Below are 25,523 nucleotides of genomic sequence, written 5' to 3' on the forward strand. Positions count from 1 at the left end.
AGTTGCTGATCGGATCATGAACGGCCACAGCAACCTTACGGTGTAGCTGGAGGATTGGAACAATAGTAATTATGTGGCTGTAGGTAGGAAGAGAGTGGGGTGGGCCCTATGTGAAGCTCTAATGGATTGACACAGGATATTTTACATCTTATCTTGTGTATGATTATAAAAATTACATGTGAACTATCATCAGTAGTTGCTCAAATAATCAAATCAAATTTATTTGTATAGCGCTTTTTACAACTGATGTTGTCACAAAACAGCTTCACAGAATTCCAGTAAGACAAAGTTTTAACATTAAATGTAAAGACGTAAAGAATGTAAAAATCCCTCAGGAGAGCGATGCGCCCAACAACACGTCACCCAAAAGAGTAGCTTTCCTCTGTTTTCTCTCTTACCTGGCCAGTTCAGCGTTTCTATCCCTGCACACCACAGTCTGGGCACTTTTCTTCTTGTCCCCAGTACTGCCTCCTCCGGATGTCTCCTGCACGAGGGTCTCCATTGGAGGTCCCACACTCACAATAAGTCCAGACTGAGCCCATTTACTGGCCTTTCGCAGAGCTGCTGAGGCCTCTTCAGTGATCACTTCGCAGCTGCCCGTCTATTAACAAAGAGGGAGACGTACAAAGTTAACTTTTAAAATAGAATACAAAAAACAAGAAGCGATTCTTCATTATAATATATACAGGAGGTCCTCGGGTTACGTCAGTCCCGAGTTAAGATGTTTCGTGGTACCGACACATCTCCTGTATAAAGCCTTGTTTTGACGTTTTGAAGTGATTTTGCGTAGTAAACGTCGTAACGTGAACTTCGTGTGTGGTGTGCGTGGCGCGGCGGAAGAATACACGGTTTACGCGGCTCGGGACCGAGGAGGATAGGTGTGAGGATAGGATAAGTGCTTACAGTATGTTATTTACGTACAGTGTGTACGTATGTTCCGTCTTACACCGAAAATTGGTTTACGACGCGACGTAGGAACGGACCAACGTCGTAAGTCCAGGACCCCCTGTACGTATATTATTATAAAATGGGCACTCCAAATGGGAGTGGCCGAGTTTACAAGCTGACACATCGCGGCCACTAGGCATCAGTATAACGACTGTTTCAAAATGTGAAGAAGAATCATTTTATAAAACCACTGATGGCTCCTTCGACTGCAATAATTCATGATATATATGGGCAGACGTCTTGCTCCTTTAACTACAATAAAATATCCTCCACAAACATTAAGCAGATGATGCATTTGACATCACACAATTAAACAGTGATAATAAAAAGGCAGATCAGACCTTGGTCATATCTCTGTCCATTTTGACCACCTTCTCCATGTTTGCTCCAGTACCAAGTCGAAAAGGACGTCCCTCTGAGCTACTGCGGGGCGAGAGAGATTAAATAAATAGAAGACATGAAGAGCGTTTATAAGGAAATTTAAATTTTGTCTTAAAAAGAGAGATCAATTAGTTTTCTCATGTTACCTGAGCAATGGCTGAAGTACTTCATGTGAGGACTGGTCCTCTCTCTTGTGGATGAAGATTGAGAGTTTCCCGTCCACAGCTTCTCCTTCTTCTCCGGCATCTTTATCAATCTTGAGGCTGCTCTTGGGGCTGGCTCGCGTGAGACTGGTATCTGGCTCAGAGGAGGCAGGGGAAAGCAGGGTCTGGCAACCTGTGGCAGAAACAGCTATTGTAAATATACAAAAAAAAAAAAACCTCCCCATATTAAGTTTTGCTTTTAAATTTGACAAACTAAAAGTGTTTGGAAATGTTGAATTATGCGTGTTTTCTCAAAATAGACTCCTGCAGCCGACTAAAGGCCACTGCACACAGGGCATTGTGCAGATAGTACAAGAGACATTTTAAGAGTTAACTGCAACACCGTGATTGAGTTTATAACTCTCACCAGGTACCACATAGTCAGCGAGTTTTGCCAGGAGAAGAGCTGCGATTCGAGAGGCTGGGTCACTGGCATCCTGCTGCTCCGAGTCCAAAGCATTAATGGAGTAGCTCCAAGACGGTAGCACCACATTCCCACAATCCTCCACGCTCATCAGGGGCAGAGCAGCACGACACAGCTGTAAAATGATCAGCACCAGTTTCGGAGAAGGCCTCTGGTCCAGGAGCAGGGACAGGAGCTTAGAGACACAGGCCGGCTGACTCAGGATCGCTTTACCTATGTGACTCCTGAGAGAGAGGGAGAAATGTATGGAACTGAACCACATTAACACACCTCTATGAGAACACAGGTTTGATAAATAAAATGTACACATATGGATAGTAATTACATAATCAAAGAGTTAATAAAAATGCACCAAATTAAGGTGCTCATTACTTGTACTGGCTTAAATCCTTATGAAAACCTTGGGTAACCGAATGCATGTAAACATACAGACAGTCTGTACACATTATACTCGTTTAAAGACCATGTACTGTCCATGAAAGACCGCTTCGGGTCAACACGTGTTTACCTGGACAGGTCGTTAAGTAGACTGAGCACGTCTTGTAGGGCGTCGTTTCCAGCAGCCTGATTACCACAGCACTCCGTAGCTCTCGCCAAGTGGTTTGTCAATAGACTGGACACCTGCCGAGCGAGACCAGAATGCACTCCATCTGTGGAACCACCTACAACAAACAAACATACAAACAAACACCTACATGAATAAACGAAATAGACAAAATACAGGAGAAAAATCAATGCATTTCAATGTCCATTTGAATTCAGAGTAGAAATCTAGAATAATAACTGGCTTTCTCAATATCACTGTTGCTATATTTATTAGTAATAAGGAGTGTAGTTAACGCAGGCAGCCTGGAGCAGAGTAAACAGGGGAAGATGATGTGGTGAACATGATTAGATTATGACTGTCATTAGAACAAGAAACTGGAGACATTCAGGGATTTCAGTAGTTTGAAAGCTGCATTTCTAAATCTGATTGGATGGCACTAAAAAAATCTCCCTCATAACCATCTAAAAAGTAAGGTTTTTGAAAACACTTGTACAAATGGTATAAATTTAAGCATAAATTGTTGTTAAAAATGTTACCAAAAAAACCCGAGGGAAATATCTACAGCCTGGTTATTCAACATCTGTAACCAGCTTTGAGACACATTTATGAATGAATATTTCACATTATTTTAGTTACTGACATATATAAGTATGAATTAAAATGAAAATAGCAGCTTAATTTGCTTTAAAACTGACAATTTTATTAAATTGACGGAAAAGCAGTTAATTCTCGCTACGGAAATTCTTGAACGCGACCGTGACGTCACTGGTGGACAACAGCTGAACAACGCCGCAGTAAAACACAGTTATGACTGACTGTTATGACAGTATCTAGCTAAATAACCAACATTATTCATGACAATAGCCTAGCAATAAGCTAAACTCAAATGGGAACCAACAGTCTTTTAAACCTTATTTCTTGAATTAGTAAGAAATAACATGTTTTCTGACTATCAATAAACACAAGTTAAGAACTTAAATTCCACTGTATTTATTTGTTTGACACTTTCATATCGCTGCTGCTTAGCCTTTAAGAAGCTTCTTTGTTCGCTTGTCAGTGTTCTCATCATAGTATTGTATTAAAACACACAACTAAACCCCAATTATAATCTACTGCAATTTACTTGTTTAAAAAACTAAATCTAACACTCCAGCTTCAACCTAGCAACATTCATAAGTTATTATACTGTATAAAATATAACCAATGTCAGCATCACTGGATATTGTGGGGCGATGATCCCACGAGCCTTACTAACTCTAGCTATTCCCAAAATAGCTGTACTCTTATTACAGGACTATACACACAGCAGTAAATCACAGTACCTTCCACCTTCTCCCACTCTATGCAGCGGTTGGCAAGCACCTGGAAGGCAGCCCAGGCCATGGTCGCCACTTTCTGCTTCTTGGTCTGTTTCTCATTGGAGCTGCAGTCTCTTTGACTGCTCAGACTACAGAGCTGATCCATCAGCTGAACCAGGCCGCTACGAACCAGACACTGCTCCTCACTCCTGAAGAGGAAACCATATAATTCAGGGGTTTACATGACATTACCCTGATTACAAGAGAAAGTGAAAATGACATGCCCTTTTATCCATATTTAGTAATCGTTTGGGGACAGAAGACACCAACTGACCCAGTTCTGAAAGCCATTTCTTAAATTATAAAAGATTTTAGGTGCACAACTGTACTAGGCCTCATTTGTATTTTCATCATTGATCTTTACAAACAAATTTATCCAGATTTCCTGAAACTTGAGCTCCGGGTGACTGTCTGTGAGGAGTGTGTTGTGTTCTCCCCGTGTCTGCGTGGGTTTCCTCTGGGTGACTGTCTGTGAGGAGTGTGGTGTGTTCTCCCTGTGTCTGCGTGGGTTTCCTCCAGGTGACTGTCTGTGAGGAGTGTGGTGTGTTCTCCCTGTGTCTGCGTGGGTTTCCTCCGGGTGACTGTCTGCGAGGAGTGTGGTGTGTTCTCCCTGTGTCTGTGTGGGTTTCCTCCGGGTGACTGTCTGTGAGGAGTGTGGTGTGTTCTCCCTGTGTCTGCGTGGGTTTCCTCCGGGTGACTGTCTGTGAGGAGTGTGGTGTGTTCTCCCTGTGTCTGCGTGGGTTTCCTCCGGGTGACTGTCTGTGAGGAGTGTGGTGTGTTCTCCCTGTGTCTGTCTGGGTTTCCTCCGGGTGCTCCAGTTTCCTCCCACAGTCCAAAAACACACATTGGTAGGTGGACTGGCAACTCAAAAGTGTCCGTAGGTGTGAGTGAATGTGTATGTTGCCCTGTGAAGGACTGGCGCCCCCTCCAGGGTGTATTCCCGCCTTGCGCCCTGAACTGTATAAGGGTTACAGATAATGAATGAATATAAAAGATAAAATCCCTGCAACTATGGATTGCACTCAAGCTGCTGGGCTACACTTTTCCTGTTAGTTCCCTTTAAACCCAAACATGATCACATCACCTCCTGCAGATGTATTTCAGCATTTGCCAACAATAACAGCCTAAAATAGCCCTAGTCCCAACCTATTTGGAACATGCTGTAGGCGTGATGCAGGTTGGTAAGAAAATTTAACTGCATATAACTGTCCCAACTCTTCTGGAATCATGTTTTTAAATTCTACTTTAAAACAGTGAAACAGTTATTCCACGACATGATGATAATTCGTCACATGAAATATGAAGTCTATATTATACCTGATTCATATATACACTGTCGCACGCATTAATACATTCATTCACACCAAGGCGCTTCTGTAATATCTCTGTGTTCTTGCCTGGTGTAAGGGATGATGCAGAGAAGCCCAATGCTGTTGGCACATGCGATGGGATATCGAGCGCAAAGAGAAACCACAGACGTCATTGTCTCTCCAAAAGCTTCCTGAACCTGCTCCACCATCCCTCCACACGTCAGCTCCTCAATCCTGAAAATCAGCACCAAGAAATGACATTTAAAAACAAAAATTAACCTTATATTCTCCATTTTGCTGCTATTTTAACAACATATTGTTCATATGTACACAAGTTATATAGAGGACCTGAATATAAACGAGTGATTTGAGTTATTCTTGGGTTATAAGAGTGGAAATGTATTTGATGAAGCAATGCAAAGGGACATTATACTCCTGTAGACCAATGGTGAGCTTTGGTTCATGTGCAGCTGCTCCAAAACAACCCATTCCATTCCTACAAGTTGTGTGTGTCACATGTGTACATATGATGTTTGGCCATCAGTGAAACATACCTGGGTCCACCCTGCAGCACCATAGTGACCGGTCCGACCAGGTGAGTCACTCCCCCGACTCTGACAGCAGCAGTGAGGAGCTCCCTCATGTGGACCAGAGCCTGCTTCCTGGTGCTGCCTCTCCTCCAGCGAGTCTGAGCCGCAGCCAGAAAACTGCTGCTGGATACCTACGATCCCAACAACGACATCAGTCAGCAGCAGGTAGTTTAGCCACTTAATAAAAGCTGCTTAACTTATTGCCAAAGATAATATCACATAAAAAAGTAGTTTTTTAATTCTCTGAAACACTTTTACTTAGTTTAGTGATGAATGAACCAAAATACATTTATATATATACACATTATATATACACACACACACATATATATATATATATATAAATTTGGAATTAGATTCACTTTATTGGTCACTCTGCTCGCACACAGAGGAATTTGTTCTCCGCGTTTAACACAATCCGTGCCGTGAAACACACATTTACACACACACACACACACACACACACACACAGGCAGTGCGCACACACATGCCTGAAGCGGTGGGCAGCCCTAGGCACGGCACCCGGGGAGCAGTTAGGGGTTAGGTGCCTTGCTCAAGGGCACTTCAGTCATGACCTGCCGGCTCTGGGGATCGAACGTGCATTCTTCCGGTTACACGCCCAGTTCCCTAACCACCAGGGCACAGCTGTTTCAAGCTGTGTATTCAACTCTATGAGCACTGGGCAAGTGGATCTCTAAAATAGTGTTCACATATCCTCAAAGTGATTCCTTAAGATAACAGCTGTGTAGGAAATAATCTCACACCAGTATACTCACTGCCTGGTCAGGTGTAGTGCCTATAAAGGCAAAGAGCTGGCCCAGCAAGACACTGTAAGTTGGCTTGTCTCTGCTGTCTTCAATGGCCAGAGACTGCAGCAGTGTAAAAGAGCTGCTTCTGTGACTGGTTGGGTGATGACGTCTCCTATAGAATAGATTCCACATGAGACACTGTTTTTCTTTCTTTAGCTGCTCAAACAGAGCCAGGGCACAAATAGGACAGCTACTACTTCTACTGGTACTAATAGTACATGGACTCAGAGGTCGAATAAATACAATAAAAACCAATGAATCAATAAAATTAATAATTTAAACCGTAGGCTGCATGCTGGAGCATAAACAGAGACTATTCTGTGGTAAATGGGAACTCTAGGAGCATATAGATCCATTAGGTATTTTACAGAATAAATTGTGAAATCAAATCATTTGTACCAACAGACGACTCCTCGTTAACAAACCGATCCTCACGGTCTGTGAACGTAATCAGCTATTCTCTGTCAGAGTAATGATACCTCTGTGTGCCATGAGCAAACTCCAGGTCCTGGTTTGCGATCATCTCCAGGTCAGAGGGAGCCGACATGCTGCGCAGGAAAATCGGCTGCTTCACCATCGGAACCATCGTCTTTGTGTCTGACACTGATTTACAATCTGAGAGCAAAAGACACACAGATTACTCCTCTCTGAGACTACACACGGATGCTCTTCAGGTAGAGGGAACCTGCATTATTGATGTAAATGTATGTGTGTGTGTTATAGTACAGAATAAGTAATTAATTACCTGGTGTGCTTGTGGGTGTTGAGGCGAGGCTCCTGCAGTGAGGTGCGATGGTGACGTGCAGAAGCAGCTCGGAACGATTCATTAAACTCTTCACCAAGGCTTTAGTTTTGGCTAAAGGGACAGCACTTCTAGACTGCTGCATGGAGTTGACCTCCTGGAAAAACTTCTCTCTACAACACACACACACACAACAATAGTCTCTAATGTTCAGATTACTCCATATTAAAAGCAGAAATGAAATGTTGCAGAAAGAAAAACACTACATTTTTATCAAAGGTTTGACCTGCCTTGTTCAAAATACCACAAGGGTCAAACACCACAGCAGCATTCTCCCACTGTCTGTAAAGGTCTGTTCTGAATGGCTGTTTTCAGTGCTTGTTCCTTTAAACAATAATAAGCCATTGCTCTTCCTCTACCCCTCTGTTAAGCAAAACGCAAAAACAACAGCCATTTCTGCTTGATTCCCTTATTTCCCTGTGCTTGTTCTTTCTGTGATTAGAGATATTCAGATGAGGAAGCGAAACAATTCTTATGTCAACTGATGTCAGATGGGGAGCCAACTGTGAACAACTCACTGAATCCTGTGTTTTCTGGCTTAGACAGTGAACAAATAACAGAGAGGAAGGTCTTATTTCATCATTTCAGAGTCTGTAGGTTCCAGATGCACAAGAAATGTGTGTCAGTTTGTTTCATAACATCCTCTTTAACCTTGATTTAAAACATTACCTTAATGCCACGACTGCATTCTCTAGATCACTCCAGTCTAGAGGAACCTCCTTCAGAGAGCACAGAAGTTCAAGCTCCTTCATTTTGCTCTGGGGACACACACACAAACCTAATTAAGTATCCAGTCTTATCCAGCTGCTGCCCTGAAATGAACTGTTTTAAAACGAAAATATTTACATGGCTTTCAGCACTGTCCTAAATTTACAAAAAAAACCTCAACCTTCAACTTACCTCAAAAAAGTGGTAATCATAAAAAAAGGGTGTGTTGTTCTCTAGTTTTCCCTGTTGAGCCTCATCCACCTCACTCTGCCATTTTTGTTCCAGCTCAGCAACACTCTAGAAAAAAAAAAAAAAAATTATAATTCATTCATTCATTATCTGTGACCCTTATCCAGTTCAGGGTCGCGGTGGGTCCAGAGCCTACCTGGAATCATTGGGCACAAGGCAGGAATACACTCACACCTATGGACACTATTGAGTCGCCAATCCACCTACCAACGTGTGTTTTTGGACCGTGAGAGGAAACCGGAGCACCCGGAGGAAACCCACACAGACACAGGGAGAACACACCACACTCCTCACAGACAGTCACCCGGAGGAAACCCACGCAGACACAGGGAGAACACACCACACTCCTCACAGACAGTCACCCGGAGGATACCCACGCAGACACAGGGAGAACACACCACACTCCTCACAGACAGTCACCCGGAGGAAACCCACGCAGACACAGGGAGAACACACCACACTCCTCACAGACAGTCACCCGGAGGAAACCCATGCAGACACAGGGAGAACACACCACACTGCTCACAGACAGTCACCCGGAGGAGAGGAACATAATAGCTACATAAATCACACTGACACTATAAGGTTTAAAAACACCTCTTACAATTAGTGAATTCATCTACTTTAAGTTGTGGTCAGTAGTTCTCAATTCTTATCATCTCCATAGAAACAATTTAATGAACTGGGAAGCTTTGGATCAGCTGCAGGAGGCAAAAATTTACCATACACAATGCCAACTGTGATCTAGAGGCATATAAAGCTCGACAGCAATGGGCAGTGCAGCAGTAAGACTGTGTTTTCTGGCGTAAACAAGAGCCATCCAATATTTTTGGGATTAGTCTGAATGGTGTTTATGATCAAAACTAATCATTCAATATCAGCGCCTGACTTCACTAATGCTCTTGTGGTCTAAGGCCATGAAATATATACAACAAAGTTCCAGAATCTAGGAGTCTAAGTCTTCCCAGAAGATTAAAGGCTGTTATTGCAGCGAAGGAGGACGAATCAGTGGTTATTACCCTTCATTTCAGATACAAGTGCACACACACATACACACAAAGCCGTTGTGTACCTGCAGCTGTCTCTCCATTGCATTGATCTTCTTGAAGGTCTCTGCCATGATTTTACACAGAAGCTCATGCTCTTCTCCATGTTCTTCTCTGTACTGGAAGTTCACCAGAGACTGCAGAGCATCTATCAAACCCAGGTGCTTTATCACACAAGACACTATCACCTCCTCCATCACATCAGGCCTGATAACCTCTCTAGAAAGAGACAGAGGAAACGAGGAATGCAGTTCAGAACTAAAAGGCAGAAAACTATGGCAACTGAATACACCGATGAACTAATACTATTGTCATTGTGAATTCTAGAGACCCTCCTGTTGGTACTTCACCTGAGTGGTTTTAACATTTGGGTTCAGTGCAAATAAAAATGATGTTTTGGCAACTTTTTTTTTTTAAACAGCACACACTTTTACTCAACAGTAAAATAAACCCTTAAAGAAGCATCTTACTCTATACTTACTTGATGCTTGGGCGGAACTGAGGCCGGGCTCTTCCAGAGAGCTCCCTCAGACGTCCCATAATCCCCGGGGGAAGGCGGATGCGAGGCAGATCACAGCAGACCCCGGGCATGAGACCTGGAGGTGGCATGAGTATGTCTGTGGGGTAGTTGAACTCCTGGTCCTCGTCGATAGTGAGAGGGAGGGGAGAGGGTGACGGAGTGAGGGCAGGAGAGATGGCACCATTGGCTTCCACCTGCCACTGGCATCTGCGATTGAGAGGTAAATAATGCTTCAAGCACGGGATATCATTGTTAAGATTTTTGACTGTGGATTAATGCCCTAACCTGATGGGCATTCAGATGACTGGTGGCGATTTTAGTTCCGTCTTAAAACAACACATCACTCTTTTTAATGAACTTTTTAAAGATTGTGGTGTCTTTTACCTTTATAAATGAGATACAGATATAGCTCCCAGGTTACACTAAACCCCCGGTACCCGAGGTGTGTAAAGATTCTCTTAATTAAGTAACAAATCTGGCGTCCGCCCACCTTTGCAGGAGTTTGGAGCAGAGCAGGTCGTTGCAGGCCTCCTCCTCTCTTGTGACATCAGGACCGTTGTAAAGGATGCGTAACATGGAGCAGGCCAGCACTGACAGACCCAAAGCCAGGTCAGCTAGAAACGGAAGACCTCCAGAAACATCCTCCGAAGACTCCTATAATACACAAATTGAATCAGATTGTGGTACTGTGGATCGGGTGGTCTGGAGGTACCTTTTTGGGGAGCGTCAAGTTGGTGGAAAGAGGTACTATAGAGTCAGTTATAGCGTTTCTCCCAGTGGATGATTTATTGTGAGGAACGAAGCACCACGGTAACAAACATGCAAAAATAGAGAATTGGTATTTCCAAAATATTTACACTATTTACCACCAGTTACACTTGATAATTACTCAAGTCCGTAACAAAGCTCTAGTCACGTAGAGACCAAGCAAACTAAAGCCTTCCTTCCCTCCCTTCCTACTCCATTAGACCCATCCTGGACTAGACCAACATGAGTATATAGGAACATGCTCTTCCCCTTTACAGGTTCAATGGATCCCCCTGCACCAGCTATGTACCCTAGTCCACTTAGGACTATAAAAGCTGGGTGACCCGCGCGCTGCCACTCCTAAAAGGACACAGGTGAGTACCAGTTTTCTATATTTAATTTGTCCTTTTTGAGTCTTTACAAAGGAAGTGTCTTTGGTACATTGTTTATAGAGATGGTGATGTGTTGGGCCAGCCTACATCATCACACAGATAATCAATAAAAAAAAGCAATAACGTTAACAATATAAAGATTTCAGTAACGTTAAAAAGAAGCAAGCCTGCATTGCTTCAAATAAATTCACCAAATATCCACATATTGATGTAGTTATTATGCTCAATGTACACAGAGTAGATGATGTCAAGGCAGTCCCTAGAGGTTTCTGCCAGAAAGTGCCGTTCAAAACAGAGAAGTAAATAAAATGCAACATGACCCTGTTTTGAAATGCAACATCAAGGAGAGGGTAACAACAAATATGATGCTTAATCATCAATAAATGGACGATGCTTGTTCGCAAACAGAGCTAAAGTGAACAACAAACACAAGTAGAGAGAATTTGGCAGTCCACATTTTGTTTATCTTTTATAATCATGAATTATAAGGAGGTGTGTTCTCCCCGTGTCTGCGTGGGTTTCCTCCGGGTGCTCCGGTTTCCTCCCACAGTCCAAAAACACACGTTGCAGGTGGGTTGGCGACTCGAAAGTGTCCGTAGGTGTGAGCGAATGTGTGTGTGTCTGTGTTGCCCTGTGAAGGACTGGCGTCCCCTCCAGGGTGTATTCCCGCCTTGCGCCCAATGATTCCAGGTAGGCTCTGGACCCCCCGCGACCCTAAATTGGATAAGCGGTACAGATAATGGATGGATGGATGGATGGAATTATAAGGACAAACATTCGCTGGTGAGCAGCTGCATGCTTGTCTTTCATTGGTTAACTACCAGAACATCTGCGTGCATCAGGGCATTGTACATGTAAACTACATGAGTATATGATGTCAAACTACGCCTGTTTATTCCAAGTATATTGTGAAACTGTGCTCGCCTGTGCTCGGACAGTGCAGGAGAAACCCCACATGGCTTTGTCTGGAGTGTTGTGCTCACGTCCACTTCTCATCTCAAATGAGAACGTCACGGTGTCTCCCTCAACCTGCACAAGGAAAACAAACCAGAACAAGCAGTGAGTGTACTTTTATATAGCATTCATTTTGCACTGATTTCACATATTACATCTCAGCCCTGCCATGTGACTTCCCTATTTATCTGTGTGTGTTTATTTCCGCTCACCTTGACCAGGTCTTTGGGCCAACCAGTGCCTAGGACACTGCGGCTGCCGTATCCCAGAGTGTTGCCGCCGTACTCAGCTACTTTGCGACTGTTGGTATTAGGCCCAGCATAGATAACCAGCTTCAAAGACAAAAGAAAGGGAATCCAATATTAAGCAATTGAACTCACCACATAAAACCGAATAGTCCGCCTTATTTCCACGTTGTTTACCAAGTGTCGAAATTCATATCATCATAATTTACTTTAGCAATCATCTAACAGGACAATAGTGCAATGCTGGACACGAACACAGCATTTTGTTAGTGAATAATTAGCAGGAAGAAACCCCTGAATGTCTAAGTCATAAACAGAAGTTGAGATAAGTACCTTATCGTAGTCGTACTGTGAAGAGCAGCGAGGATCGAAGCGTAAATAAAGGCAGCGCGCTCCAGGGATGTGGACGGTTTCTTTAAATTTGTAGTTGTCTCGGACCGGATGGACAGTCTCGACAGTTTTCCCAGCAGCCCAAGGGGCAGGGATCTTCAGACCTGTAAGAAAGCCTGGTTCCTCCTTTTCATCCAGAATCCGGAAACTGAGGAAAACGTTTGTGATTTAGCAATTCATTCATTCATTGTCTGTAACCACTTATCCAAGTCACGGTGGGTCCAGAGCCTACCTGGAATCATTGGGCGCAAGGCGGGAAGACACCCTGGAGGGGGCACCAGTCCTTCACAGGGCAACACACACACACACTCACGGACACTTTTGATTCGCCAATCCACCTACCAACGTGTGTTTTTGGACTGTGGGAGGAAACCGGAGCACCCGGAGGACACCCACGCAGACACAGGGAGAACACACCACACTCCTCACAGACAGTCACCCGGAGGAAAGCCACGCGGACACAGGGAGAACACACCACACTCCTCACAGACAGTCACCCGGAGCGGGAATCGAACTCACGACCTCCAGGTTCTTGGAGCTGTGTGACTGCGACACTAACCTGCTGCACCACCGTGCCGCCCTGATTTAGCAATTGTAAAGCCTTATTTTCATTGATTGATTACAATCTTGATTAGCAATTTGAGGAAGTCAAGTAATTAGAAGAAATGACTCTCCGATTAATGCTTCTGTAGCTGTAAACACACACAGCCTAAGAGCTTTAAGAGCAGATGAAGGTTAGGTGCATTGCACAAGGGCAACACAGCTGTGTATGCTGAGGGAGGATATAGTGCTGACTTTCACTCTACAAACACCCCCCACCCTATCCCACATACTCATTTTCCCTGCCAGACCCAGGGACTGGACCAGTGATCTTCTGGTCCCAAGACTGCTTCTGTACCTTCTAGGCTATGGCTGTCCCAGACCACAGCTTGAACGTTGGAAAATATTTTTTTTCTGTAAAAACTCTCTCAAACATTATTAACCTTATTATCAAAAAAGGATGTGGATTGAGGATAAAGCAAAGCTAAACTCAAGAGGAGAGAAAAAAAATGTAGAGAATTTGCTTGTCTTTTCTTGCAGCAAAATAAGTATGAGGACAACAACTGGGGGCGGCACAGTGGTGCAGAGGGTTAGTGTCGCAGTCGCACAGCTCCAGGGACCTGGAGGATGTGGGTTTGATTCCCGCATTGGGTGACTGTCTGTGAGGAGTGTGGTGTGTTCTCCCTGTGTCTGCGTGGGTTTCCTCCGGGTGACTGTCTGTGAGGAGTGTGGTGTGTTCTCCCTGTGTCTGCGTGGGTTTCCTCCGGGTGACTGTCTGTGAGGAGTGTGGTGTGTTCTCCCTGTGTCTGCGTGGGTTTCCTCCGGGTGACTGTCTGTAAGGAGTGTGGTGTGTTCTCCCTGTGTCTGCGTGGGTTTCCTCCGGGTGACTGTCTGTGAGGAGTGTGGTGTGTTCTCCCTGTGTCTGCGTGGGTTTCCTCCGGGTGACTGTCTGTGAGGAGTGTGGTGTGTTCTCCCTGTCTCTGCGTGGGTTTCCTCCGGGTGACTGTCTGTAAGGAGTGTGGTGTGTTCTCCCTGTGTCTGCGTGGGTTTCCTCCGGGTGACTGTCTGTGAGAAGTGTGGTGTGTTCTCCCTGTGTCTGCGTGGGTTTCCTCCGGGTGACTGTCTGTGAGGAGTGTGGTGTGTTCTCCCTGTGTCTGCGTGGGTTTCCTCCGGGTGACTGTCTGTGAGGAGTGTGGTGTGTTCTCCCTGTGTCTGCGTGGGTTTCCTCCGGGTGACTGTCTGTGAGGAGTGTGGTGTGTTCTCCCTGTGTCTGCGTGGGTTTCCTCCGGGTGACTGTCTGTGAGGAGTGTGGTGTGTTCTCCCTGTGTCTGCGTGGGTTTCCTCCGGGTGACTGTCTGTGAGGAGTGTGGTGTGTTCTCCCTGTGTCTGTGTGGGTTTCCTCCGGGTGACTGTCTGTGAGAAGTGTGGTGTGTTCTCTCTGTGTCTGCGTGGGTTTCCTCCGGGTGCTCTGGTTTCCTCCCACAGTCCAAAAACACACGTTGGTAGGTGGATTGGCAACTCAAAAGTGTCCGTAGGAGTGAGTGTGTGAGTGTGTGTGTTGCCCTGTGAAGGACTGGCGCCCCCTCCAGGGTGTGTTCCCGCCTTGCGCCCAATGATTCCAGGTAGGCCCTGGACCCACCGTGACCCTGAACTGGATAAGCGCTTACATATAATGGATGGATGGATGGATGGACGGACAACCATTGGCTCATGAGCTGCTTCATGTGCATGCAAGAATGGATGCATTTTAAAAGCTTTGGTATACAATAAAACATATTTATAAAAATAAATGACAAAAGATTTGTTGTGCTTCGGAAAATAGTTATGTATGAACTCTTAAAGAAACATTTATATTTGAATAGTTCAGTGAAGACAAGACAAAAAAAAAAAAAAAAAAAAAAAAAAAAAAAAAAACACGACAATATAGATAGGTTTAGGAAATAACTGTGAACCTACCTGTCATCGATACTAGGAAGTTTGGAGCCATGATTTAAAGGGCCACTCATTTGTGGAGAACCTTCAACAAACATCGCAGACTGGGTCTTCAGGAGTAAAGCAGTCTATAAAAACACACACACACACTTCTAAATGTATTTAATGTGAAAGAGATTGTCAGTGTACAATATCAATGCATATAAACAAGTACAAATACCAAGTACTCAATAGGATTTAAATCTGATCACAACTTTTCAAGTGTGGGAGGCAGGTCTGTGGTTTTCTAGTATTTGTGTTGTAACAGTATATGTGTATTTTATGCTTAATGTTTTGTCATTTTGAGCTGGACACCTTTTTGCATGCAGGTATGCACACGCGTACACACACCTGACTGGTGTAGAGGACGAGCTGGACCAGTTGTGGCATGAGAGCATCAGCGAGAGACAAGGTTTGGAGGTTTGGGTGCATCAGAGACGTCAGAAGCACTGGCAGCAAATGGCCCAACATTGTAGCTTTAGTCACCTGCTCCAGGCCCTTCAGTCTGGAGAGTGAAAGAAATGGTAGTGTGTGTAAAACACAGGGAGAAACAAACTGAAAAAGCCCAGTCAATTGATTCATTGTCTCCAATGATTCTACTGAACTTTGTAAAACAGCACAGAGTATCAGCGATTTTATACTAAGCCTATTTTTATTATTGTCTCAATACTTGCCCCATTGTAGATAGTTGTGTGCCTGCATGTGTGTGTGTGTGTGTGTGTGTGTGTGTCGTAGCTAAGAAAGCAAACATGAGACTTTGTCTGCTGCAGTTATGGAGCGATTGTTCTTCTCTCTGTATGAAACATGGTTAAAAACACCACTAGTATAAAGTCTTATAGCCTTTTTCATCTGAACTAAGTACCAACTTAATGAAAAAAACGCTACCACAGCAGAGCACAGCTAAAGTTTGGATCATTTAACAACAGCAGATGCACAGCACAATCAGACGTGTTCATGGGGTTAAAAACACGGAGGAAAATAACTCCGTAAAAGACTCACCTGCTCTCGCGGTCACTGATGTCACTGTTAATGAGAGCAGTGGTCACTTGCTGAAGGGTCTCCAGCACTTCATCACAACCCACCAGCACTTTAGTGGCCAGGGACAGGATACTTGTCTGTAGCTCCTGAGAAAGAAAACACAGAAACGCACCCACATTGAGAAATCAACATTCAGCAAGTAAATATGGGAAAATGGATTTTCTCCTCACGGATGTTATTAAAAGTGAATAGTTTCCGACAACATGTTTTTGTGCTTTGTGCTCCTGCAATAAAACCACTTCACTCAGGGATAAATAAAAGTTATCAATTCTTCTATTCATTCATTCTCTGTAACCCTTATCCAGCGGTGGGTCCAGAGCCTACCTGGAATCATTGGGTGCAAGGCAGGAATACACCCTGGAGGGGGCACCAGTAGAAGGGTACACACACACGCACACACACACCCCTACGGACACTTTTTTTTGAGTTGCCAACCCACCTACCAACCTGTTTTTTTTTTTTTTTTTTTTTGGATGTGGGAGGAAACCGGAGCACCCAGAGGAAACCCACGCAAACACAGGGAGAACACACCACACTCCTCACAGACAGTCACCCGGAGGAAACCCACGCAGACACAGGGAGAACACACCACACTCCTCACGGACAGTCACCCGGAGGAAACCCACGCAGACACAGGGAGAACACACCACACTCCTCACAGACAGTCACCCGGAGGAATCCCACGCAGACACAGAGAGAACACACCACACTCCTCACAGACAGTCACCCGGAGGAATCCCACGCAGACACAGGGAGAACACACCACACTCCTCACAGACAGTCAAGAAAATACACAAGCATTTTTAAGCTATTTCATTTGTTGGTGAAAATCACAAGACTGCCCCCTTAAAAACTTGACATTTAGAATGACTGCCACTAATGTTTCCAACACACTGACACCAGCCTTTCACATCACTGTGCTCACTTGTCTGCAGAAAAGACCCTGAATTACTTTTATAAGAAATATAATTGTATATTGTTGTTATCCAAAGAAAAAACACGTATCTCCATTTGTGTGGATTTTAAGTTTACTACATCATTTGAACACCGAAGCTGTCCTTCAGATTGTGTGTAAATTTCATGATGAATGAACCAACAGAAATGCTCACAAATGACTTGGAATAATACCTTTTTACACTGACCTCCACTGAAATTTAAGACTTTGGTGATTTTCCTTTGGATAGCGACTAGAAACAGTGATGTCAGCACATGTTCATTAATATCTTCTGGACACAGAGAGCTTCATAACCGAGGTTAATGCTGCACATTTACAAAGGCACAAGCAGAGGTAGGGGTATTTAAAAGGGGGGTTTTTACCTGTACCTTCATTGTTTCCCCTTGGAGGGAGCTGTCACTGTCCTCGCTGTCGTCCGGACGGATCAGGACAATGTTACTAAGCAAGTGATTCTGTACGGCCATAAGGTACCGCAAACTGGGAGAGGCAACCTGAGGGGCGACAGAATTCAGTGGTCATACTCATCCTTTAGATCCTGTCTGTACATGTAGAATGAATGGGTGTAAAACTAATAACAATGTTTAAATTAGTCGCTGCTGACACAGAAAACTTTCAATGTTAGCCAACTCAAACATGAAGGGTGCTTATGGAGTGCGAAATTCAAGTTAACCTAGTCTTTCCTCTACATGAACATACAGGGGTTGGACAATGAAAGTGAAACTGGTTTTAGACCACAATAGTTTATTAGTACGGTGTAGGGCCTCCTTTTGCGGCCAATACAGCGTCAGTTCGTCTTGGGAATGACATATACAAGTCCTGCACAGTGGTCAGAGGGATTTGAAGCCATTCTTCTTGCAGGATAGTGGCCAGGTCTCTACGTGATGCTGGTGGAGGAAAACGTTTCCTGACCCGCTCCTCCAAAACACCCCAAAGTGTCTCAATAATATTTAGATCTGGTGACTGTGCAGGCCATGGGAGATGTTCAACTTCACTTTCATGTTCATCAAACCAATCTTTCACCAGTCTTGCTGTGTGTATTAGTGCATTGTCGTCCTGATACACGGCACCGCCTTCAGGACACAATGTTTGAACCATTGGATGCACATGGTCCTCCAGAATGGTTTGGTAGTCCTTGGCAGGGACGCACCCATCTAGCACAAGTATTTGGCCAAGGGAATGCCATGATATGGCAACCCAAGATTTGCGCTCCTTGCACCATTGAAACCGACGTTTGGCGTTGGCGTGAGTGACCAAAGGTGTGGCTATAGCAGCCCGGCCGTGTATATTGACCCTGTGGAGCTCCCAACGGACAGTTCTGGCGGAAACAGGAGAGTTGAGGTGTATATTTAATTCTGCCGTGGTTTTATGTTTTTTGGACACAATCCGGGTCAACACCCGAACATTCCTTTCAGACAGCGTCCTCTTGCGTCCACAGTTAATTCTGTTGGATGCGTTTCCTCCTTCTTGGTGGTACGCTGACATTACCCTGGATACCGTGGCTCTTGATACATCACAAAGACTCTCTGTCTTGGTCACAGATGCGCCAGCAAGACGTGCACCAACAATATTTTGAGCAAAACTGTGCTTTTACCCTCTGCTAATTAACCTTCACACTCTGCTCTTACTGGTGCAATGTGCAATTAATGAAGATTGGACACCGGGCTGCTCCAATTTAGCCATGAAACCTCCCACACTAAAATGACAGGTGTTTCAGTTTCATTGTCCAACCCTGTAAGTGTTCCATCATTATGAATACATTACAGAGTCTCTGTTCCACCTTAAATATTGCAGCAGTCACACTACATTCCCAATGGTTTCTAGCTACTCACAAGTTTGTAAACTCATCAAGGACACAGACACTCAATAGTGCACAATGAGCTGGTATACTCTCCATAAAAATTCATCAATAAAACAAATTGCTCTGGACTGCCCATGAGCCAAAGGAAGCCATTTGATAACTCCAAACATGGGCTAGAAAGGTATAAACCACCTCTGCAGCTGGCTGTGGAGCTGTGTAACTATGTTCTCTGCAGTGCTGAAGCGCCATTCAATACATTAGTTATGAGTTGGAGTCGGGTTTGTGATCCAAAACTAATGATCCTACATCAGCACTAACATGACCTTGTGGCTAAATGTCATTAAAGCCTCACAGCAATGTTTTAACATCCAGTCTAAAGCCATCCTAGAAAAGTAGAGACAGTAAGTATGCCAAACTCCCTATTAATACCTTTAATTTAGAGGAAATTTCAGCCACACGGTAGACACTCCCAGTAAACATTTAGCCGTTGATTCAACGTTGAAATAACGTAATGACTGCCGTCTAATCAACGTTCTCTTAAGGTTGAAAATGAAAGTTGAAAAGACGTCCAAACACAGACATTGAAAAGACGACTATTAGACGTATTTTGGACGTCCATTGACGTTATTAATTGGTCCCGAAATAAATTACTTGCATAAAACGCGTTTTGGACGTCCACTGACGTTATCGATTGGTCACCACTTAACTAACTTATTAAGATGGAATTTGGACGTCCATTGACGTTTAAAATATGTCCTTGACGAACAGACTACTTTTAGACCTATTTTGAACGTCCAGGGGCGTTCCTTGTTTACTGGGCTACGGCCTACAACTATGAGAACTTGATGGCAGGCTTGTGGTTGTGAGGTTTAAGTTAAGATTGTTACATACAGGAACTGTAGAGAGAAGCTTCTGGAAATCATCCTTGGCAACTGTTTGGCATTTCGTGATGAGGAGGCAAGATTCTCGCACCACTGTCTTCAGAATGCAGTGTAACAGCTCATCACTCAGTCTGCAGGGAAGAAACATGAGCTGAGATAGAAATCTCTGGATGAAAGACAGAAAACTACTTCCCTAAAGCCCCATTCTAGGCTCGGGATCACAAACCACACAGAGAGAACTTGCAGTTGGTACCTGTAATGGTCATCGTCCTCACTTCCAAAACGGTTCTTCTGTAACTGGTTGGCGAGGTTGTTGAGAATGACGTCTCGTAACTGGGACAAGCCACTGTTTCTCTCACCTTAAGTTATAAATACATATAATAACAGATCAGAGGGATGCTCCACAAAGTAGGATTTTCAGTTTAGCCAGATAACTTAAGCCCAAACTCAAGTCTGGACAAAAGGAACAGACTTGAGGGTGATTCCTATTGGACAGTGCTCAACTTTAGGCTTAAGTTAGCTGGTTAGCTTTCAAACCCTGCTTTGTGGAATTCACCCAGATCACAGTAAGTGTTTAGAACAGTCCTTAGAAATCTGATATTAATAGCAAATTCTACACATGCTGCAAATTTGATAACACTTCACAAATGTCTCATCAAGTTCTAACAGCCTCTGAATCTTACCTTCAGTCAGAACCATCTTTAACAAGCTGTTCAATTCTGACTCGCCCTGATACAAGACCTGCAAACCCGAACTGAAAATCAGAAGAGAGAGTGACATCACAAACAAATATAAAGTTCACCTTTGCAACAAAATTTAACTAACACATTTAGTCAGGACAGAAAAGCAGAAAATATTCATTCATTGTCTGTAAGCTCTTATCCAGTTCAGGGTCGCGGTGGGTCCGGAGCCTACCCGGAATCAATGGGTGCAAGGTGGGAACACATCCTTGAGGGGGTGCCAGTCCTTCACAGGTTGACACACACACACACTTATGGACACTTTTGAGTCACCAATCCATCTACCAACGTGTGTTTTTGGACCATGGGTGGAAACCGGAGCACAGGAGGAAACCCACACGGACACAGGGAGAACACACCACACTCCTCACAGACAGTCACCCGGAAGAAACCCACACAGACACAGAGAGAACACACCACACTCCTCACAGACAGTCACCCCGGAGGAAACCCACACAGACACAGGGAGAACACACCACACTCCTCACAGACAGTCACCCAGAGGAAACCCACGCAGACACAGGGAGAACACACCACACTGCTCACAGACTGGAGATGTGTGACTGCGACACTAACCTGCTGCACCACCGTGCCAAGCATAATGTGTCTGTCACTATACCATTTCCTACAGCTCCATGCAATATGAATGCATTTTCCATCTACAGTTTATCAGGAACATAGAAACTCTGAGCTACTTTAAAATGATCTGAGTTATTTTAACTAGCTTCCAATTAGAAAATCAATAAACCACGTCGATCAGGTTGACCAGGATTCTGCAGACCTTTGCATAAAATGTTTTACCTGATGGCCAGACAGACTTCTCTTTGGATTTCTGCTCCGATCTGATCCACAGGACCCATAAGCAGCTGCCACAGCAGCAGCCCAGACCGCCTCACGCTCTCCTGGTTTTGCTCCGAGTGGGGGTTGAAAAACCGAAACACCACCTGAGAGAACACAGAAAAAAAAGGAGAGTGATAAGACATCTGTGGGCATTTCTATCACTTTCTAAACTATGAAAGAGTTCTTCATTCCCTGGATCTGGGGGGGGGGGGGGGGGGAGCTAATGGTGCATTTACACTGCAGCAGAGAGGATTTTCAATTCATCTCTCTAAGTATCTAACGAGACGGGCAGCAGGAGGGAACCGGGGGATTTGGGGAGTGAGAGTGCAAGAAAAGAGAAGTAAAAATTTTAGATTTTCTCAACCTGATGCCAAACAGATGTTTCAAAAGTCACAGAGTGTCATGTAACATTCAAACTCCACATTCCCACATGGCTAACATTGTATTAAATTGTTGAGATAGGGAGCACACACTCAAGGACAGTGTAGAGCAAGGAAAGCAAGCAGAATAATCCTGGCTTACGCTCGAGAACCCCACATATTAAACAGTACCTGGAAGACCACGAGGATACAGCGGATGACAAAGGTGTCTGAATTCACCATAGCCTTCTCCATTATGTCACAGATCAAGCTAAAGTGGCGAGCCTCCATTGGCTGTTGCTTGCCCAGAAAGGATCCCAGAGGCAGAGAGCTACTGCTAGCGGCCAGCAGGTTCAGCTGGTGGATACACATGGCACCGACATGATGCAACAGCTGGCTAACCACCTCGCCTGTCTCCACCATCTCTTCTGTGGGTAAAATGAAATGTGAGTCAAAACTGTGAGAAAAGTTCTGACAGGAGACAATGCCTTATACGCAGCACCTGACAATGAACCTGGGAAGAATAGAACCGAGCGAAAACAGCTATTTAAAAAAAAAGCGCTTCTGCTCCTCAGTCCTCACTGCTGTGCACTCGCGGTCAGGGTGAACAGCGAGTGGCTCATTATCAATTAAAGGAGCTGGCGTTTCATTTAAAGGAACTTTAGACAGGGGATGGAATGTTGATGTGCTCTTCTTTTTGTTGTGTGTCTAGGTTTATTGTCATGTCAAACATTCCTTTCCTGCCAAGTGTTCTGAGGGTGGGAATAAACATTTTTTTCATTTTTGTGGTGTAAACATCAACATTAATGACATAATCTATGGACATAATCAATACGTCACCTGCTGCATAGTGTCAATAGTGAAACATGGGGGAGGCAATGTGTTATTGTGATGTTGTTTGAGCTCAGCAAGTGTAGGGTTGGTCAATTTTTCATCCAGTATTTTAAATATCAACACTAGCATTCATTATGCCATTTATAGACTTTAATCAACTGCTAAACTCACAATAACATCACCTCCCTCATGTTTCACAGCTGACACTAAACAGTTACTGTAATAGTGTTGGTGTAATCGACAGCAAATATGTTGAATCCCATCTGAAACAAAAAGCTAATGCTAATTTAGCTCATGGCTAACTAGACACCAACTGTGGAGATCAACTTTGCCTGAACACTGTTAGGACTTACAACACGATAAAGTTGAAAACATTGGCCTTTTTTCTTCCAAAGAAATATCACTGCATTTTTTAAACACTGCTGCAACCGTTCTTTTAAACTCTGCCTTACCTTTGGGCTCTCTGATAACATGGCTGACGCCAAGACGTTGGCACACATGATGAAAGGCTTGGTTTCCTGGGTTAGACCACTGGTCCATGTAGTCACTAGAGCACGTCCAGATCAAGTTGTTGAGAGCATCGTAGCAAGCCCCTGAGGCATTAGGAATATCATTGCCAGTTATATTGTAGCATGGATAATGTAGAACTGTGTTTATTAGGAAACAAATGAATATCATAGCAATGTAGCAAAACCACTGCTATCCAAAACAAAACAAGTGCAGATAAAAAGTTTGTACCTAGTCCTGCTACCTGAGCCCCACGACCCAGAGAGCTTCCAGGAGCATCAATAAGATCTGCACGACTGCTAAACTGACCATCAGCCAGATTAAACACCAGACTAGAGGCTAGAACTAATGTGGGGAAAAAGAAGATAGAAAAAGCAATGTTAAAATGTACTGCTCCATTAGATCATACTCATTACTTTACAAACAATAACTAAACTGTTGGAATAATTTTAACTTAAGCTGTCAAACTTTGATATACGCAGAGCATGCATTTACATCAGATCCGAAACCACATTTAAACGCTGTTCAGACGTCTGCTCTAATTCAATCCGGGGGTGACAAATGAATCAGATCTGAGCTGAGAGTCTGAACAAGGTCACGTTTGTTTCTGGCTTCTCCTGAAAACTCAGACACTCTGGTTTTTGAAGTGTCTTACTCTTAAGAGAGGAAAGGCCACTGGATCCACCAAAAAGTGAGCGAGTGGCAGAACTACCGGCTACACCAGGAGGAGAGGCCAACATCACCAGGTACGTCCCACATACGTACATGGGCGTCTTCCTCAGAGTCTTCAGAGGAAGACCGCAGCTCGCGTTTACAGCTGGAGAAGAGAAAACAAAAAGGCACAGCATTTGTCAACGTGGTCATATAGACAACAGCAATAAATCAACTCATCTCTGTGCTTTTGTGTGTATTTTCGCTGTCCAAAAACGTCCCACATATTTCCTTCACAGCGTTTACATTTGCCACATTTTGGCAGATGCTCTTCTTCAGATCAATTTACAAAATTAGTCGCGTTACAGAGAAACACTAATTAAAAGGATTAGGAGTCAGAGAATCAGAACCAGCATCACTTTACTGGCCATTGTGCTTGCCCACAGAGGAATTTGTTCTCTGCATTTAACCCAATCCGTGCAGTGAAACACACATTTACACACAGACTATTAACACTAGGGGGCACTGAGCACATGCCCAGAGAGGTGGGCAGGTGCCTTGCTCAAGGGCACTTCCGTCATGACCTGCCAGCTCTGGGGATTGAACCAGCCACCTTCCGGTTACACGCCCAGTTCACTAATCTTGCCCAAGGACTCATTAAGGTGTTCCTGCCTAAGCTGGGAGCTGAACCCTGGTCTTAAAAGTGCATGGCTGCAGTATTATCTCAATCACATTTCTGAAAACCTTCTAAAGGAAAACAAGGTACGTTACTTCTATTATAAGAGAGCGTAAGATTTAGTCATTTGTGCACCATTTTTATTGTTTCGTTCGTCTTGTAATTTCATATAATGTAACAGGCATCTGCTGTGTTCAAATTATGTGGAAAAGTAAATATCAAAAATTTAAAAAGCATGTTTTCACAGATATATATATACACAGGAGGTCCTTGGGTTATGTCAGTCCTGAGTTACGATGTTTCGTGGTTACGACACATCTCCCATTTACTGTATAATGCCTTGTTTTGACGTAAGTGGTTTTGCGTCGTAAACGTCGTAACGTGAACTACGTGTGTGGTGTGCGCGGCGCGGCGGAAGAATACACGGTTACGTGGCTCGGGACCGAGGAGGATAGGTGTTAGGACAGGATAAGTGCTTACAGTATGTTATTTACGTACAGTATGTACGTATGTTCCCACTTACACCGAAAATCGGTTTACGACGTGACGTAGGAACGGATCGACGAGGACCCCCTGTACGTCTATCCAAGTCTATCAAAATATACTTTGCTTTGCAGCCCCTTGGACGACTCTGTAGGAGGATGAAATGGTAGTTTTGCCTCTTCTCTTGGCATCTCATTGTTTTAAATTGTTATTGTCCAAAAAAACTGCTGATGCTATAAACCTCCCCTTTTGCAGCAGTTGAGATAGAGCCATAAAACTGCAGCACTATCAAATTTAGCTGTTTTTTTCAATTTTTGCTAGATTAATATTAATGTTGGTTTGGTTCCAGCCCGTCTCTAAAGCATTTTACAGCCCGTTCTGTTTGGCGAATTGTATTCTGCTCATTTCTGGCTAATTCCAGGTTGGTAAGTTGTCCTTCTGACACAGCTGTCAACCAAAACGTTTGTTTAGTGTTAAAGAGAGTTTTGGAATTTGCTGTAGTCTCCTCTTCTGATTCTGACCAAACGTGACGCTAGTCGTATTTAATCTTAAATGTATCTATTATCTCTTTGTGCTCAAGGTAATAAAGTACAGTGGTTTGAAGGTCTCCTGCAGTGGTCAAAGTCA

At 44.0% G+C, this 25,523-nt stretch overlaps 1 protein-coding gene across 4 annotated transcripts in view; it reads right to left on the reverse strand.

Moving 5' to 3' along the window:
• The window catches only part of LOC136677759 (probable E3 ubiquitin-protein ligase HECTD4), a 70,487-nt gene that overhangs the window by 32,835 nt on the left and 12,129 nt on the right, over positions 1 to 25,523 (reverse strand). The window contains exons 9-39 of one of the 4 annotated variants that reach the window (XM_066655373.1): positions 23,742 to 23,903; positions 23,318 to 23,431; positions 23,032 to 23,172; positions 21,938 to 22,173; positions 21,348 to 21,490; positions 20,490 to 20,560; positions 20,060 to 20,165; positions 19,817 to 19,937; positions 17,496 to 17,618; positions 16,134 to 16,258; positions 15,486 to 15,639; positions 15,120 to 15,223; positions 12,567 to 12,771; positions 12,201 to 12,320; positions 11,959 to 12,063; positions 10,386 to 10,549; positions 9,857 to 10,102; positions 9,402 to 9,594; positions 8,273 to 8,377; positions 8,042 to 8,130; positions 7,316 to 7,485; positions 7,050 to 7,185; positions 6,538 to 6,682; positions 5,726 to 5,892; positions 5,259 to 5,405; positions 3,826 to 4,010; positions 2,465 to 2,618; positions 1,900 to 2,180; positions 1,476 to 1,665; positions 1,290 to 1,371; positions 399 to 601 (exon numbers count right to left, since the gene is read on the reverse strand). In XM_066655373.1, the coding sequence (XP_066511470.1) occupies positions 399 to 601; positions 1,290 to 1,371; positions 1,476 to 1,665; positions 1,900 to 2,180; positions 2,465 to 2,618; positions 3,826 to 4,010; positions 5,259 to 5,405; positions 5,726 to 5,892; positions 6,538 to 6,682; positions 7,050 to 7,185; positions 7,316 to 7,485; positions 8,042 to 8,130; positions 8,273 to 8,377; positions 9,402 to 9,594; positions 9,857 to 10,102; positions 10,386 to 10,549; positions 11,959 to 12,063; positions 12,201 to 12,320; positions 12,567 to 12,771; positions 15,120 to 15,223; positions 15,486 to 15,639; positions 16,134 to 16,258; positions 17,496 to 17,618; positions 19,817 to 19,937; positions 20,060 to 20,165; positions 20,490 to 20,560; positions 21,348 to 21,490; positions 21,938 to 22,173; positions 23,032 to 23,172; positions 23,318 to 23,431; positions 23,742 to 23,903 (4,687 nt within the window). Of the gene's footprint in view, positions 1 to 398; positions 602 to 1,289; positions 1,372 to 1,475; positions 1,666 to 1,899; positions 2,181 to 2,464; positions 2,619 to 3,825; positions 4,011 to 5,258; positions 5,406 to 5,725; positions 5,893 to 6,537; positions 6,683 to 7,049; positions 7,186 to 7,315; positions 7,486 to 8,041; positions 8,131 to 8,272; positions 8,378 to 9,401; positions 9,595 to 9,856; positions 10,103 to 10,385; positions 10,550 to 11,958; positions 12,064 to 12,200; positions 12,321 to 12,566; positions 12,772 to 15,119; positions 15,224 to 15,485; positions 15,640 to 16,133; positions 16,259 to 17,489; positions 17,619 to 19,816; positions 19,938 to 20,059; positions 20,166 to 20,489; positions 20,561 to 21,347; positions 21,491 to 21,937; positions 22,174 to 22,247; positions 22,335 to 23,031; positions 23,173 to 23,317; positions 23,432 to 23,741; positions 23,904 to 25,523 lie in introns of those variants that run through there. The other 3 variants (XM_066655372.1, XM_066655371.1, XM_066655375.1) reach the window with 3 other exon arrangements.

The sequence above is a fragment of the Hoplias malabaricus genome, chromosome Y (assembly GCF_029633855.1).
Source record: "Hoplias malabaricus isolate fHopMal1 chromosome Y, fHopMal1.hap1, whole genome shotgun sequence".
Classification (NCBI taxonomy): Eukaryota; Metazoa; Chordata; class Actinopteri; order Characiformes; family Erythrinidae; genus Hoplias; species Hoplias malabaricus.